The sequence below is a fragment of the Scyliorhinus canicula genome, chromosome 1 (assembly GCF_902713615.1).
Source record: "Scyliorhinus canicula chromosome 1, sScyCan1.1, whole genome shotgun sequence".
Taxonomy (NCBI): Eukaryota; Metazoa; Chordata; class Chondrichthyes; order Carcharhiniformes; family Scyliorhinidae; genus Scyliorhinus; species Scyliorhinus canicula.
Genome location: NC_052146.1, coordinates 299,194,343 through 299,210,996, shown reverse-complemented (window position 1 = coordinate 299,210,996; position 16,654 = coordinate 299,194,343). Strand labels below are relative to the sequence as shown.

The window sequence follows — 16,654 nt, the reverse complement described above, 5'->3', positions numbered from 1 at the left end:
TTGAAGAGAATCCATCCCCTCCCAGCCCATCCTTTTCCTCCATTTGGATTGTAATTGACAAAAGGTGGCAATCCTAGTGGTAAACCAGTTGTGTAAGGAAGCTCCTTTTGACCGTATTATTATGGTAAGTGATTTCCTCTTTGAGACAAGGGCCGAAAGATTCATTGCTGTATGTAAACTTTTGTTCAGCTCACACTAGATAAACTATGTTAAACAAAAGTGAGTTAAACAAGAGTACTGCGCCAATATTTCATGTATCTCTAAAATACTCTTCTCTTCTCCTTTACCCCCCAATCCTTTTCATCAGTCCTCTATTCCTTCTTTCTCCCCTCCAACCTCCACCAACCTATTTTTCTACCCTCTTCTTTCCTTCCACCCTCCGCCCCACCCGCCATCATTTTTCCATCTAGCTAAAGTATAGGCAGTGTCTTGTTTGAAGCTTTCGGTGGTTCTAATCCAGCTGTTTGTATTTGCGAATGCTCGCTGTTCCATCACTCATCAATTTCTTGTTTTATTTCCCGCTTACGGCCGCTCTGTTGCGAACAGTCTTTCATAGGATATTTGCTAATGGTGAGACACTTCTCGGCTCCTGTGATGTGACTGTGTATTGTTATGTTTGTCTTTAGCTTTTACAATGTGCCAGTATAAACTATTTGTGTTGGGAATGCTTAGCAGTCTTAGCTCTTGCATGAGTGCATGTGTTTACAATACAAAAGCAATGTTGGCTTTATATGGAGTTTGTAACCCTTGTGTTGTAGTTGTAAAATGAGTTGAGTTCCATAAAATGACACCTCTCTCAGCTTTATTCTCTACATGCGGATGTTCCTGCAGAGTCTGGCAAGTGACCATTTTATTGGAGAGAGTTAACATTGTACAACAAAATGTGTTCAGATTGAGAACTTTTTTTTACCCACTTGTCAAACACTTAGAATAGAATATCAGTTGATTTGTTACAGCTCTGCATTTATTTTAAGCAAACACTTCCATCAACTTATGAGTTAGTGATTGGCCACCAACTCATGAAGTGCTTAAAATCTTACTTTTAACTGCACCTTCCCTTTCTTAAATTCTGCCATCTATTCTTGGAATAAAACGCAAGTTACTACTTTGAAAATTTGTTTGGAGGAAGCTATTACACGTATCAACCACAAATCTGTTTTGGACGATGTATGCATTTAGTCATATGTTAGTAATCATCTTTTCTTCAAATGGCTATTTCAGGTGCCAGGAAGACCAAAGTTAGTAAAATACACCAGTTTCAAAATATCTTCTGCTCTGATTTTTATTCTCTTGTAGACAGGTCACCGTTACATCAACTAGCAGGCAGGATGAAAGGGTCTACAGAGTGGTGAACATGTACCATGATGCACTGTTCTTGGTTGACAGTGGTGCAAGTTCCTTCACTTGAATGTTATTTTCTCCTTTCTGTCATCCCTATCGACAAAACATGACCTAATATTGTGTGCTCTACCGAGTGACCTTGAAATGCATTCACTGAAGTAGGCAGATTTACGTGAAATTCAAATCCAGGACTCTTTAGTTGGGAATTAGTGCAGAGAATGGACATTTGTGTCAAACTGTAGTCCAACCAGTTGGTTGAGTCTATGTAGAATCCAAGCTGGTATTATTTTACTTAAGATGTGAATCACTGGTTCACGCTTAAACTTAATGTGAGCACACTTCCCTTGTACTCTGAAGATTGGGTTCAAATTTCATTCCAGGGACTTGATCATGTAATCTAGGTTGACATTTTAGTGCAGGGCTGCACAATCAGACATTAATCTGATGCCTGCCTACCTTGAAGGAAGAGACAAAATCCCATGACATTGTCCCAAGGGCAGTACAGGAGTTCTCCCAGTGAACCTACCAGCATTGATCCCTCAATCAACACCTCCAAAAAGAGGTTGGCCGGTTATTTATTTCATTTCTATCCACAGGACCTTACTTTGCATAACTTAATGTTTGTCTAAAAAATTGTAATTCACTTCAAAAGCAGCTCATCAGCTGTGAAGTACTTTGGTATGTTCCAAGGGTGCGAAAGATGCAAGTTCACTTTCTTTTAGGAATAAAACTGTTTTGAATGTAAGCTTTAATTCCTACTTCGAGATATTCCGATTGGTTGTGGGAAAGGTGATGGTTTTCCATTTGTGGAGTTACTGAATATATTTGCTGTCCTATCTTGACCAGGGTTTTTACGTCACTTGCTGGCTTTCTATTAGATTAAATCACAACAAGGGACTGAAAATGTCTTTGGCAATTGTAGATCTTTGCCACCCAGTCAATACACTGGTTCATGATAATGCACATCTAACTTGTATGGATTTAATCAACGCGTCTGTCTTCGAATTGAAAGCTAGCGGGAGAAATCTACTCAACTCATTTCCTTGGACACAATCATTACCAGAGATGACCATATCAATGGTCTCATTTAGTTTTAAAGCCTATTCCCAGGTTTAGGCTGTGTCTCTTAGCAAGGTAATGCCCTACAAATGTTGGAAGGTTTCCACAGTTATATTTCTGTACATAATGGAAAATACCTTTGTCTGCTGTTTGAACAGCATTAGCCATTGGGTGCAGTATCATATTGTGCCACAATTCAGTATGACCCTTACAACAGACAGAAAATAGACTGGGTTCAAAATGAGTTAGTAGAAACATAATGACACAAAGTCAGCAATGGCACCCAGTTGTCTTTGTCAGAGAGTCCGCATCAGTATGAATTGACCGTTTTAAATTGCTGTTGTAAGTTTTGTAAAATTGATGAAATAAAGGATTTCAGCTAAACATGTATATTAGTCGAGTAGATCCAGTTTGCCTTTTAATAAGATGGTACAAACCTTGTGATTATTGTTGGAGTCCACACAATAGGAAATGAGCAGTATTTTGTTCTTAAATTAAAAATTTGATTTTCAGTCAATTAAGTACATTTGAAGTGTTATCGTTGCTGTAAGACAGGAAATATGGTAGTCAGTTTGCAAGTTCTCTCAAACTGCAATGTGATAATGACGAGGCAATCTGTTTTATTGATGGGTGAATATTGGCCAGATCACTGGAGTAAATGCACCTGTTCTTTTTCAGATCATACTCCATACTCCACGGGGCTGTTTAGCACAGGGCTAAATCGCTGGCTTTGAAAGCAGGCCGGCAGCACGGTTCGATTCCCGTCACAGCCTCCCCGAACAGGCGCCAGAATGTGGTGACTAGGGGCTTTTCACAGTAACTTCATTTGAAGCCTACTCGTGACAATAAGCGATTTTCATTTCATTTCATTTCATTTTTACTGGCCCTGCTACTGGAATGTGAGGCAAATAAGTTGACTGAATTTCCAATCTCTTGCAGCATAATTTTAATTTTCTTGGTAGCGCCAATGATAGTTGGAGTCAGTATTAATTGTATGCTCGCACATCTCTACTATTTGGTTTCCGAGTCCAATTGGTTAAATTCAAAATCTTTACCAATATTGTTGAGGGTAGAGGTGGATCATTTGGAAGAACAATTGGAATGTGGTTATGAAGTTTCTTGAATGGGCTGGAGATGGTACAAAGCTCTGTAAGTTTTAGATTAATATATTTTGCAAACATTTATGTTTGAGATTTGTATCGTCCGCAAACATCATAGGTTATCAATTCTGTTTTATGAAGTATATGCCCTTTGGAGAATAAATGAGTGATTAGTCAAAACTTGTAACAAATAAAAAAAAATTTCCCCACGAGTTGGATTTAAAAGTGGCATATATTTTAAAACATTTTTATAAAGCAATAAAAGGGGGAGGGACATAAATCGGTTAAGTCCTTTCTAATTGCTCTCCACTGAGTTTGCTTGACTCTGGGGGCATTGTGGAGTACCAGTACTCTGTACAGAGTACAGAAAAGATTTACCAGGATGTTGCCTCGTATAGAAGGTATTAGCTATGAAGAGAAATTGAATAAACTGGAATTGTTCTCCCTAGAAAGAGACGGACACTGAGGGACGACCTGATAGAAGTTTATAAAATTATTAGGGGTATAGATAGGGTGAACAGTTAGAGGCTTTTTCCTCGGGGCGGAAATGACAATTACAAGGGGGCACAATTTCAAGGTGAGGGATGATGGTTCAGTGAAGATGTGCGGGAGAAGTTTTTTTTTTACACAGGGTGGTGGTGGTGGTGACCTGGAATGCACTGCCAAATGAGGTGGTTGAGGCAGATACATTAACGACTTATCTGGATAGGCACATGACAGATGGGGTATAGAAGGATACAGGCGGTTGGTCTAGATAGGACACGTGATCGGCGCAGGCTTGGAGGGCCTACGGGTCTGTTGCTGTGCTGTTTTGTTCTTTTTTGTTTTCCCAGCATCAGATATGAAGACTGCTTCAAGTGCAGTGAATGTTATTTGGGACAGGTACTGGAGGGCTGTGGACAGGTATTCCAATAAGAGTCACTATTTCAGATTATTAAAAAACAAATTTAGGTTACCCAATTTTTTCCAATTAAGGGGCAATTTAGTGTGGCCAATCCACCTACCTTGCACATCCTTTTGGGTTGTGGAGGTGAGACCCACATAGACACGAGGAGAATGTGCAAACTCCACATGGACAGTGACCCGGCGGCTATTCTGATGATTGAGGTGGCAGGAAGATTAATCATTACTCTCAATCCCCACCCTTGTTTTCTTTTTGTACACAAAATGTGCAAATCCAATGAACCTCTCGCTACTAAAACATGCTGAGAAATGCAGTATAAATGTGCAGTGATGCCTGGTAATCTGTTCTATAGAATGGGTATTATTTCTTTCTCTTAATGCTATTTACGGTGGCTTATGTGGTCAATCGCATTGGTAAGCTTCCATAGACAAATCAACCATTCAGCATAGTTTGTCATCTGTCATTGTTACCGGTAAATTAATTTTACCAATGAGGCTTGTAGTTATAGATTGGCCATTTTAGTTTTGATTATTGTGCAAGTGTCTTGTTGGAGCTACTTGACAACAAGCAGGGTAACAGTTGTTAAACCTCTAGCAAATAATTGAACCATATCCTTATATTTTGAAGTACTTGAGCTGTATTAAGGTGTATTGTCCCATGAAGTGTTTATATTTTATTTTTAACTTGACTCTGTAATTTGAAGCTTCAGAAAACCGGTCTGACTTCAGCCAGATATCTGCTGGCTTTGTTTTTTTTCCATGTGGTTTAACCATAGGAGAAGTCCTAAACTAAATTTAATTCAAAACAAATTTTGGGAGCATGACCTATAAACCCCTTTTGACATGACCTTCTTTGGGACTCTGAAGATTTACTTGTTAGTCTGAAGAAATTCCTGGTTTTGATGTGAATTCCACCTGGCCACATTTATGGCTTAAACAATAATCAAATACTTCCTGATGTCAGTGTATTCTCCCGTGTTAAATTTGACTCTGTACCCTTCAAATGTGACACTTCTCACTCCTAATTTTTGTATAAATTGGCATGAATCTAAATTACTTCAGGAGTTTCCTTGAGACTGAAAATGTTTTTGTTTGTGGCCCGAAGGAATTGATCCCGTATTTAGAAAGGTATGAATATTTTAATGCAGCATTATTGCTTTATCTGCTGAATAAATATTAACCTTCTCATCCCAGTCTATGATGCATTATCCCATCTACTGCTGTCTATATTCTGGGTTGCTTTCTGTTATTTTGCATCCCCCCTACTGATGATCCCGAGGAAATAAGTGGGTATTCTTTTACCCATTGGATAATTGTGTAAAATCTGTTTTTTATATTGGGATGGCATGCATTGCAAGTGATGGTGTTTAAGACTGGGGAGTGATAGGACGAGAGCAGATGGAGGCAAACCAGTTACAGTAATTGAGGGGCGGGGCAGCACAGTGGAGCAGTGGTTAGCACTGCTGCCTCATGGTGCTGAGGACCCGGGTTCGATCCTGGCCCTGGGCCACTGTCTGTGTGGAGTTTGCACATTCCCACCCAAAAAGATGTGCAGGGTAAGTGATTTAGCCACGCTAAATTGCCCTTTAATGGAAAAAAAACATTTGGAACAAGATAAGAGAGATAGAGCTGAGGTTGTGGTACTCACTTCCCGGACTGTTGGAGACAGAAATTATGTCAATGCTCAAGATTAGATTGGGTAGATTGAAGAAAATAAAGCATATTAGAACAAGGCAAGCAAATGTGATTTGGACTATTTGCCGACATAGAATGTTAATACTGACATAGGATGGCTGGCTGAATGGCCTGTTTTCCATGTTGTAGCTTCTGTGTATGTGTAGCCTGGTGGCTGAGATGTTTCGGTGTTTCCTTGTTTTTTTTTTAAATCACTGAGTGGATGTAATGATCTCTTGATTACTCTCTTTATTGCACTTTCCATTCTGCAATTTGTAAATAGGTGGGAAGAGGTGGCCTAGTGGTATTGTCACTGGGCCAGTAAATCAGAGACCCTGGTCAATGCTCTGGAGACTGGGCTTTCAATTCCACCAAGGCAGATGGTGAAATTTGAATTGTGTTTTAACGAAATCTAGAATTAACGGGCATAATGAGGACTGTGAAGCCATTGTCGATTGCCATAACCCATCTAGTTTCTCGCAGGGAAGCAAATCTGCCATCCTTATCTGGCCTACACGTGACTCTAGATCCACAGAAATGTGGGTGATTCAAAATGCTCTCTTAAATGGCAATAATCGATGGGCAATAAATGCTGGCCCAGTGAGCGACGCCAAATCCAATTAATACAAAAAAAGTACCAAAATGCATTATATTTGTCTAATGCAATAGTAGCCAAATATGATTATACTGATTTTTTTTTTTGTTTGCATATTTTTTGTATATCATGAATTTTCTGCTGGGTTACTTTGACCTTGGGAGAGGATTTGAGCATTTGCAGCCAACTGCTAATTTATAGAGAAACATTTCCAGCTGTTGGCCTCTAACTTAAGTACATACCTATTTGCCGCAATTAGACCTTGTGACCATAAGACATAGGAGCAGAATTAGGCCACTCGGCCCATTGAGTTTGCTCCGCCATTCAATCATGGCTGATATTTTTCTCATCCCCATTCTCCTCCCTTCTCCCCATATCCCCGATCCCCTTATTAATCAAGTACCTATCTATCTCTGTCTTAAAGACACTGTGATTTGGCCTCCACCGCCTTCTGCGGCAGAGTTCCACAGATTCACCACCCTCTGGCTGAAGTAATCCCTCCTCATCTCTGTTTTAAAGGATCGTCCTCGCAGTATCCTGTAAGTTTCAATAAGATCCCCCCTCATCCTTCTAAATTCCAACGAATACAGACCCAGAATCCTCAACCGTTCCTCATTCGACAAGCTGTTCATTCCAGGGATCATTCTTGTGAACCTCCTCTGGACCCTTTCCAAGGCCAGCACATCCTTCCTTAGATATGGGGCCCAAAACTGATCACAGTATTCCAAATGAGGTCTGACCAGAGTCTAATACAGCCTCAGAAGCACATCCCTGGTCGTGTATTCCAGCCCCCTTGACGTGAATGCTAACGTTGCATTTGCCTTCTTAACTGCCGACTGAACGTGCACATTGCCCTGAAGAGAATCATGAACAAGGACTCCCAAGTCCCTTTGTGCTTCTGCTTTCCGAAGCATTTCCCCATTTAGAAAATAGTCCATGCCTAGATTCCTCTTTCCAGGGTTCATAACCTCACACTTTTCCACATTGTATTTCATTTGACACTTCATTGCCCACTCTCTGAGCTTGTCTAAATCCTTCTGCAGACCCCTTGCTTCCTCAGTACTACCTGTCCCTCTACAGATCTTTGTATCATCTGCAAACTTAGCAACAGTGCCTTCAATCATGGCTGACCACGAATGACTGTCTGCAGGGTGAGTGTGAGGCCAAATAATGAGTTTGCGAAGCTTTGACTTGCACAGGGGTATGAGGCAGGGGTGCCCGCTGTCACCGTTGTTGTTTGCACTGGCCATGGAGCCGGTGGCGATGGTTCTTAGGGGGTCGGTGGAGTGGTGGGAGATTATGAGGGGACAGAGGGAGCATCGGGTGTCGCTGTATGCTGATGACCTGTTGCTGTATGTTTCAGATCTGGCGGAGAGTACGGGAAGGATTCCCCTACTGGGGAAGTTTGGAGGGTTCTCTGGGTACAAACTGAATGTAGGGAAAAGCAAGGTTTTCCCGGTGAATGAGCTGGGATAATTTTGGGGGGGGGGGGGGGGGGGTAGCGAGGGATAGGGTCAGGTATTTGGGGATTCGGGTAGCGAGGGAATGGACGGGTCTCCATAAGTCGAACTTAACTAAGCTAGTGGAGGAGGCTGGCGAGGATCTTGGGAGATGGGATACACTGCAGTTGAAAATGAAATGAAAACCGCTTATTGTCACGAGTAGGCTTCAGTGAAGTTACTGTGAAAAGCCCCTAGTCGCCACATTCCGGCGCCTGTCCGGGGAGGCTGGTACGGGAAGTTGATGTTGGCAGGGAGGGTCCAAGTGGTGAAAATGAATATTCTGCCACAGTTCTTGTTTGTTTTTCAGGCTCTCCCGATTGTTATATCAAAGGCCTTTTTGGAAATTGGACACTATGGACTTTGTATGGGTGGGGGAGGGCGGAGGGTGGGGAGGACCCTGCTACAGAGGCAGCAGGAGGGGTTGGCGTTGCCGAACCTGCTTCATTATTACTGGGTGGCAAATGTGGATAAGGTACGGCAGTGGTGGGAAGGAGATGGGGTAGAATGGGTTAGGATGGAGGAGGAATCTTGTAAGGGGCCCAGTTTGAGGACTATGGTGATGGCAGTGCTGCCAATGGTGCTGAGTAGGTAGTCGGGGAGCCTGGTGGTGCAGTCCACGATGAAGATTTGGAATCCGTTGAGTCATTTTAGGATGGAAGAGATGTCGGTGTTAATGCCGCTGTGTGGGAATCATGGGTTTGAGCCGGGGGAGTGGATAGTATATACAGGAGGTAGAAGTAGGTGGGGCTGGTCAAGGTGAGGGACCTCAGTTAGAGTAATATGATGTGCTGTATAGTGCGTTCCTGAAATCAGATATCCTTCAACAAACTCAACAGTCTTGGAATATCAGTTAGCAATACTAAAATGCTTTGAGCCACTATAACATTGGATCTTGAGTCTTTTTTTAAGGCCTTCGGACTGAATGAGAGCTATGGTGATCCCATAATTGTGAATTGGATTGGATTTGATTTATTGTCACGTGTATGAAATATATTGTTCTGTTTACAGTCCAGACAGATCGTTCCATACATGAAACTTAGGACATACATAAGTGCACAATGTAAATACATAGGCACGGCATCGGGTGAGCATGCGGAGTGTAGTACTTTTTTTTCTTTATAAATTTAGAGTGGCCAATCCATCTAACCTGCACATCTTTGGGTTGTGGGGGCGAAACCCACGCAAACACGGGGAGAATGTGCAAACTCCACACGGACAGTGACCCAGAGCCTGGATCGAACCTGGGGCCTCGGTGCCGTGAGGCAGCAATGCTAACCACTGCACCACCGTGCTGCCCCTGTGGTGTGTAGTACTAAGTAGAGAAGATGTGTGAAGAGATCAGTTCAGTCCATAAGCGGGTCATTCAGGAGTCTGGTAAGTGGGGAAGAAGCGGTTTTTGAACCTGTTAGTGCGTGTTCTCAGACTTGCCCAATGGAAGAAGTTGGAATAACCCGGGTGGGAGGGATCTTTCATTATGCTGTCTGCTTTCCCAAGGCATCGGGAAATATAGACAGTCCATGGATAGGAGGCGGGTTCACTTGGTGGACTGGGCTGTGTTCATGACTTTCTGTAGTTTATATTGTTTATGGAATATTGAACAAATGCCTATTACAAGAAAAGGAGATTTGCTGATTTGATCAAGCTTAGGAGGAAAGTGTAAGCCATGAGGCAGTGTTGTGTAGGAGGCCTCTCCAGATTCCAAGGGCCCATCCTTTTTCAAAATTACCTTTTTCAGCTCTCCCACCCTTCCAACTTTTGATTTTTTTTTCCCCTCTTTCCCTCAATACACCCCAGCCCAACACATTTTGTTCTCCCTTGCTTCTGAAGAAACAGAATGACTATGTTGCTGGTATCTAGTATTGTAGCATTATTTAGTGATTGTAAAGAAATCCATCTCCTCAGATCCTTGAAGCTAAATGCCCTTGAACTCTAATAGCAGAAGAACATATATTCTATCAGGTTCTGGTTTAAGCCATATACTATGGCTTTGGTTTGATTAAATGAATCTTTGTAAATGACAATGCAGCAGCTTGCATAAGTTCATAAACATCTTTATTCTTCCCTCCTTGGATTCAAAAGCAATGAGGCATCAGTTAATGAACTACTGAGATGCTAAGCTAAAACTGAACCAATGTCCATATTGTAATTCTTCGCTTGCGAAACTCTACAAGGTCACTTTCAACCAAGGTGCAATAGTAATAAAAGGAGAGCTGATGAGAAAAACAAGACCAAAAATGGATCTTCGCATTTGTCAGTGAGATGTCAAATTTCCCTGCTCCAAAGATAAAAGGTGTCCTGTTGATTCTTCCCCCATCATAATAACTGGACTCCTTTGTAAAACATAATTCTCTGGATTTGTGTTGCTGGCTCCAGTTATTATCGCTCATCTTTACAAAATGTGAGGTACTGCAGATGGTGGAAATTTGAAATAAAAGCAGAAAATGCTGGAAGCTCTCAACAGATCTGACCGCATTTGTGGATGGTGAAATAGAGTTAACATTTACGGTCAAGGCATTATGGACTTGCACCTTGTAGGTGATAGAGAGGCATTAGGGCATTAGAAAATGAGCCACTAGCCGCAGTATATCCAACCTCTGACCTGTTGCGGCAGCCATGGCAAAGTTTGCGATTGATCCAGTTCAGATTCTGTTCTACCACTATCCTTAAGATATCGGAAATCAGATATGTATCTAGCTCTTTTACATAAGTAGGCCAATTTCTGCACAATTGAAAGTACAATGGATGCTTGTTGACTCGTACCACCAGATTTAAGTTGACTGGTCAGGTTTCTTCCTGGGATCCGATTAATCCGTTAACCATGCTAGAGTGTTGTAATGGGATTTTGCCACTTCTCTTGGCTGGTGTTTGATTTAAGTCCTAGCAATCGTTTGCCTTAAAACTGGCACAGAACAGTCCACCTGTCTGAACTTCCTGATGTTTGTATACTTATCCAAATGAGCAATTGTAGAAATTCAAATTTAAAAAGCACAATGATACTTGAATATAAGAATTCCCGCACGCTACCTTTGTAACCACTTAATTCTGTCTAGTTGATGGGAGGAGAAAAGAATTAGGGCACTAAAAGATTTGTTTATTGGGGGTCTGTTTGCAGGATTGAAAGAGCTGGGAGCGAAGTATGGGCTGGCACAGGGGGAAATATTTAGATACATGCAGGTTTGAGACTTTGCCAGAAAGGAGATACAGAGCTTCCCAGGAGAGCCGGCTTCCACATTGCTGGAGGAGGTGCTGACGATGGGGAGGGGGGGGGACTGGAGAATGTAGTATTGGCGGTTTAAGGGACTATTTTGGAGGAGAAGGCGCAGCTAGAAGAGAACAAAGCAAAGTGGGAGGAAGAGTTGGGAGGGGGTATGGAGGAGGGGTTCTGGTGTGAGGTGCTCCGGAGGGTGAACACTTCCACCTAGTGTATGAGGTTAGGGGTGATACAGCTGAAAGTGGCGTATAGAACAGACGTTATAAGGGCGTGGTTGAGCTGGCTCTTTGAGGGGGTATAAGATGTGTGAGAACATTGCTTGGGGGGGGGGGGCTAACCACATGCATGCATTTTGGTCCTGTCCCAAGCTGGAGGATTACTGGAAGGAGGTTTTATGGGTAATCTCTAAAGTAGTGCATGTGAAACTGGACCCGGGCCCTCGGTAGGCCCTATTCGGGGTATCGGGCCAAGCGGGGTTGGAAACGGGTGCGGAGGCAGATGTTGTAGCCTTCGCCTCGTTGATCGCCCGAAGGTGGATCCTGTTAGGGTGGAGATCAACGTCGCCACCCCGTGCCCTGGCATGGCAGGGGGGTCCTGCTGGAATTCTTGACCTTGAAAACATCAAATTTGAACTGAGTAGAAGGTTGGAGGGGTTTTACAGTTCATGGGCGTTATTCATTATGCACTTTTGAGAATTGGATCACATTGAACATTAGGGGGGTTGGGGGCTGGGAGGGTTGGGGCGAGGGAGACTGTGTTAATGGTGACTATGGGTGATTCCTGATTCCTTTTTGTTTGTTCAAGTTAACATGCGGGCTAATGTTTGGGGTTTGGTGGGAGGATGGGATGGTTGTTATTAATATGGGTATTGACATTACACTTGTAACTGATTATTGTTGGGTGTAAATTTGATAGAAAATGTGGGAAAAAAAGAGGAGACTGATCAGGTGCAGCTTGATCATCATTAAATGTGTTCTGACTCTGCATTTTTCTCCCAATCTGAAAAGTTAACAATCAATGACAATTTAGTGGCTCGCACTGCGGCCTCACTACACTAGGGGCCCAGGTTCAATTCTGGCCTTAGGTGACTGGCTTGAATAGCTTGTCTGTATGTACATTCTCTCCTTGTTTGCGTGGGTTTCCTCCGGGTTCCTCCCACAGTGCAAAGATGTGCAGGTTAGGTGGATTGGCTGTGCTAAATTGCCCTTTAGTGTCCAAAGATGTTCAAAGTTACGGGGTCACAGGGAAAGGGTGGCAGAGCGGCCGAGATACGGTTCTCTTTTGTAGGGGCGGTGCACGCTCAATGAGCCCAATGGCGGCCTCCTGCACCATATTGTAATCAAGATCCGAAACCAATTGCAGAGTTATTCCCATGCTGTCAAGCAATTGAAACTTATCTACCTGTTGAAATGTTAGATTTGAGGCACAAAACCAGTTGTAAATCATGAATTTTTAACTTTTAATAGCTATTAATAAAACTTTTCTTAGGCTTGATACTGAGTAATCATGAAAAACAGGTACGGTACTTCATATTGGTGAAGGCTAACTGGACAACTGACTGTACATGGTGCTGGAATAGGTAGCAATTTTATTTAACAATTTACATTATCACATTATACATGTGGACATTATCAGGGGCTGATTTAGCTCACTGGGCTAAATCGCTGGCTTTTAAAGCAGACCAAGCAGGCCAGCAGCACGGTTCGATTCCCGTATCAGCCTCCCCGGACAGGCGCCAGAATGTGGCGACTAGGGGCTTTTCACAGTAACTTCATTGAAGCCTACTCGTGACAATAAGCGATTTTCACATAGATTTACATAGAACATACAGTGCAGAAGGAGGCCATCCAGCCCATTGAGTCTGCACCGACCCACTTAAGTCCTCATTTCCACCCTATCCCCGTAACCCAATAACCCCTCCTAACCTTTTTGGTCATGAAGGACAATTTATCATGGCCAGTCCATCTAACCTGCACGTCTTTAGACTGTGGGAGGAATCCAGAGCACCCGGAGGTAACCCACGCAGACACGGGGAGAACGTGTAGACTCCGCACAGACAGTGAATTGTTTTGTTGGAACAAATCTTGTCAGATTTGCTGTGCCAAAAAAAACTTTCACTCTGAGATTGACTAAATTCTGGAAATGAAAAGCACAGCATTGTCCAGTTTGTTATAGTAATTTAGGTGAAGTATACATTCTGTTTTTACTGAGCATCCTGACATAAAATTACCCTTCTTTAAAAATTCGTAATCTTAAAATTGCCAAATTGACTTATTCTACAGCTAAAGTAGAAAGATTGTGTTCATTTTTTTTAAAGCAAAAAATATGACTGATGAAATAGTTAACATGCATAAATGTTTAAATAAGAACCTTGCATCCAGAGGCCCTTAAATTTGTTAGAAGTATATTCCATGATGCTTTAAGTTGAAAATAGAAAGTTTTTGTAGATTCACGATAAACAACGACGTTACATTGCAAACTAAGTCATTTCAATGGATTGCTTGAACTGTAGTTAGGTTTGCATTTGGGGATTTATTGATTTGGTCCTGGTCATCTTGCAAAGTCAACATTTGGTCAGCTAAATCAGAGCACCAAATATTCCTTTTTGTAGAAATTAAGCATGTCCTAGGTTGATCTTGACTGCTCAAATTCAGTAGACTCGGCTTCGGCGGCATGATAGCACAGTAGTTAGCAATGTTGCCTTCACATTACTGGGGGCCCGGGTTTGATTCCTGGCTTGGGTCACTGTCTGTGCGGAGTCTGTACTTTCTCCCCGTGTCTGCGTGGGTTTCCTCCGGATGCTCAGGTTTCCTCCCACAAGTCCCGAAAGGCTTGCTGTTAGGTGAATTGGACATTCTGAATTCTCCCTCGGCGTACCCAAACAGGTGCCGGAGTGTGGCGACTAGGGGATTTTCACAATAACTTCATTGTATTAATGTAAGCCTACTTGTGACACTACTAAAGATGATTATTATTGGATGTTGGGTGGCATTAAATTGTCGTTTGAAGAATTGGATAGGATGAAACTTGGCATGAATCCTTTTCCAGGTTGCTCTTTTGGCATTAGTGCCCATGTCTGGATCTTGATTAGGTGTTGGTTTCCTTCTCGTGCTCCCTGTAGTCAAATAATCTGCAGCTCATCGAATAGTACATTTTCACTCTTTCATGGGATGTAGGCACCACTGGCATGAATTTAATATCCATCCTTGATTGCTCTTGAGAAGGTGGCAGGCCACCATCATCTTGAAACTGCTATGATTGTGTGGTGTAATTTTAGGGGGTGCTATTGATGGAGTTTCAGGGTTTTAACCAGTGGCAATGAAGGAATGGTGATCATCTCTTTTAAGTTGGGATAGTGTGCGACGGAGGTGTTGAGTTTCCGTCTGCCCGTATCTTTCTAGGTGGTAGAAGTTGGGAGTATGAGGAGCTGACAGAGGCCTGAGTGAGTTAGACCATAAGACATAGAGCAGAATTAGGCCACTCTGTCCATAGTGTGCTCCGCCATTCAATCATAGCTGATATTTTTCTCCCCCGTTCTCCTGCCTACTCCTCCTGATCCTCTTATTAATCAAGATCCAATCTATGTCTGTCTTTTAAATTAAAAAAAAAAATAAAAAAATTTAGAGTACCCAATTCATTTTTTCAATTAAGGGGCAATTCAGCATGGCCAATCCACCTAGCCTGCACATCGTTGGGTTGTGGGGGCGAAACCCACGCAAACACGGGGAGAATGTGCAAACTCCGCACGGACAGTAACCCAGAGCCAGGATTGAACCTGGGACCGTGGCGCCGTGAGGCAGCAGTGCTAACTACTGTGCCATTGTGCTTCCCCCATCTATCTCTGTCTTCAAATCACTCAGTGATTTGGCCTCCACAGCCTTCTGCTACAAGAGTTCCACAGATTTAACACCCTCTGGCTGAAGAAATTCCTCCCCATCTCTGTTTTAAAGGATTGTCTCTTTAGCCTGAGATGGTGTCCTCTGCTTCTAGTTTTTCCTACAAGTGGATCCTGCAAGCATCCTCTCCACGTCCACTCTATCCAGGCCTTTCAGTATCCTGTATGATGAAGGATGTGGTACACAATGCAACCAGAGTTTGGTAGTGGATGAGATGCCAACCAAGGTTGGCAAGTATAGAACATTCCATTGCGCCCCTGTCTTGCGTTATGTACACGTTAAGAATTTGGGGAGTTAGATGAGTCACTTGTTGCAGAATCATCCACTTTGCAGCCATCTTATATGGATGTGGCTGGAGCAGGTAAATTTCTGGTCAGTGGCAACCTCAAGGATGTTGATGGGGGATTCGACCATCTTGTTAGTGATGGTCCTTGCCTGGAACTTTTATGGCACAAGTGGTATTTGCCATTTATCAACTCCAGGCTGAATGTTTTCCAGGTGAAATGAAATGAAATCACTTATTGTCACAAGTAGGCTTCAAATGAAGTTACTGTGAAAAGCCCCTAGTCGCCACATTCCGGCGCCTGTTCGGGGAGGCTGGTACGAGAATTGAACCGTGCTGCTGGCCTGCCTTGGTCTGCTTTCAAAGCCAGCGAATTAGCCCTGTGCTAAACCAGCCCCTTATTGCTGCATTTGGGCACAGGCGTCTTCATTCTCTGAGGAGTTGTGAATGGAACTGAATACTGTGCTGCATCACTCCCACTTCTAATCTTGTGCAGCAGCTAAAGGTGGTTGGCCTGCTAATAATGCGCTGAGGAACTCCAACAATATCCTGGGGCTGCGATGTTTGCTGTCCAATAACCCCCATCATCTTTGTACTGAGCACTACTCCAGGCACTGGAGGCTTTTTCCCTTGATTGCCACGACTTCAATTTTACTAAGGGCAGCACGGTGGCGCAGTGGGTTAGCCCTGTTGCCTCACGGCGCCGAGGTCCCAGGTTCGAATCCTGGCTCTGGGTCACTGTCTGTGTGGAGTTTGCACATTCTCCCGTGTCTGCGTGGGTTTCGCCCCCACAACCCAAAGATGTGCAGAGTAGGTGGATTGGCCTCACTAAATTGCCCCTTAATTGGAAAAATGAATTGGGTATTCTAAATTTATAAAAAAAACTTTACTAGGATTCTTGGCAGCACGGTGGTACAGTGGGTTAGCCTTGCTGCCTCACGACGCCGAGGTCCCAGGTTCGAATCCCGGCCCTGGGTCACTGTTCGTGTGGAGTTTGCACATTCTCCCCGTGTCTGCGTGGATTTCACCTCCACAACCCAAAGATGTGCAGGGTAAGTGGATTGGCCACGCTAAATTGCCCCTTAATTGG

The 16,654-nt window shown here is 43.1% G+C and overlaps 1 protein-coding gene across 2 annotated transcripts in view; it reads left to right on the top strand.

The window, feature by feature from the left end:
- Positions 1–16,654, top strand: part of nrbp1 (nuclear receptor binding protein 1) — a 112,701-nt gene that overhangs the window by 61,614 nt on the left and 34,433 nt on the right. The window contains exon 7 of one of the 2 annotated variants that reach the window (XM_038816228.1): positions 547–570. The exons of the other annotated variant lie outside the window; for it this stretch is intronic. Coding sequence (XP_038672156.1) covers positions 547–570 — 24 coding nt within the window. The remainder of the gene's footprint in view (positions 1–546; positions 571–16,654) is intronic. 2 annotated transcript variants of the gene reach the window in all.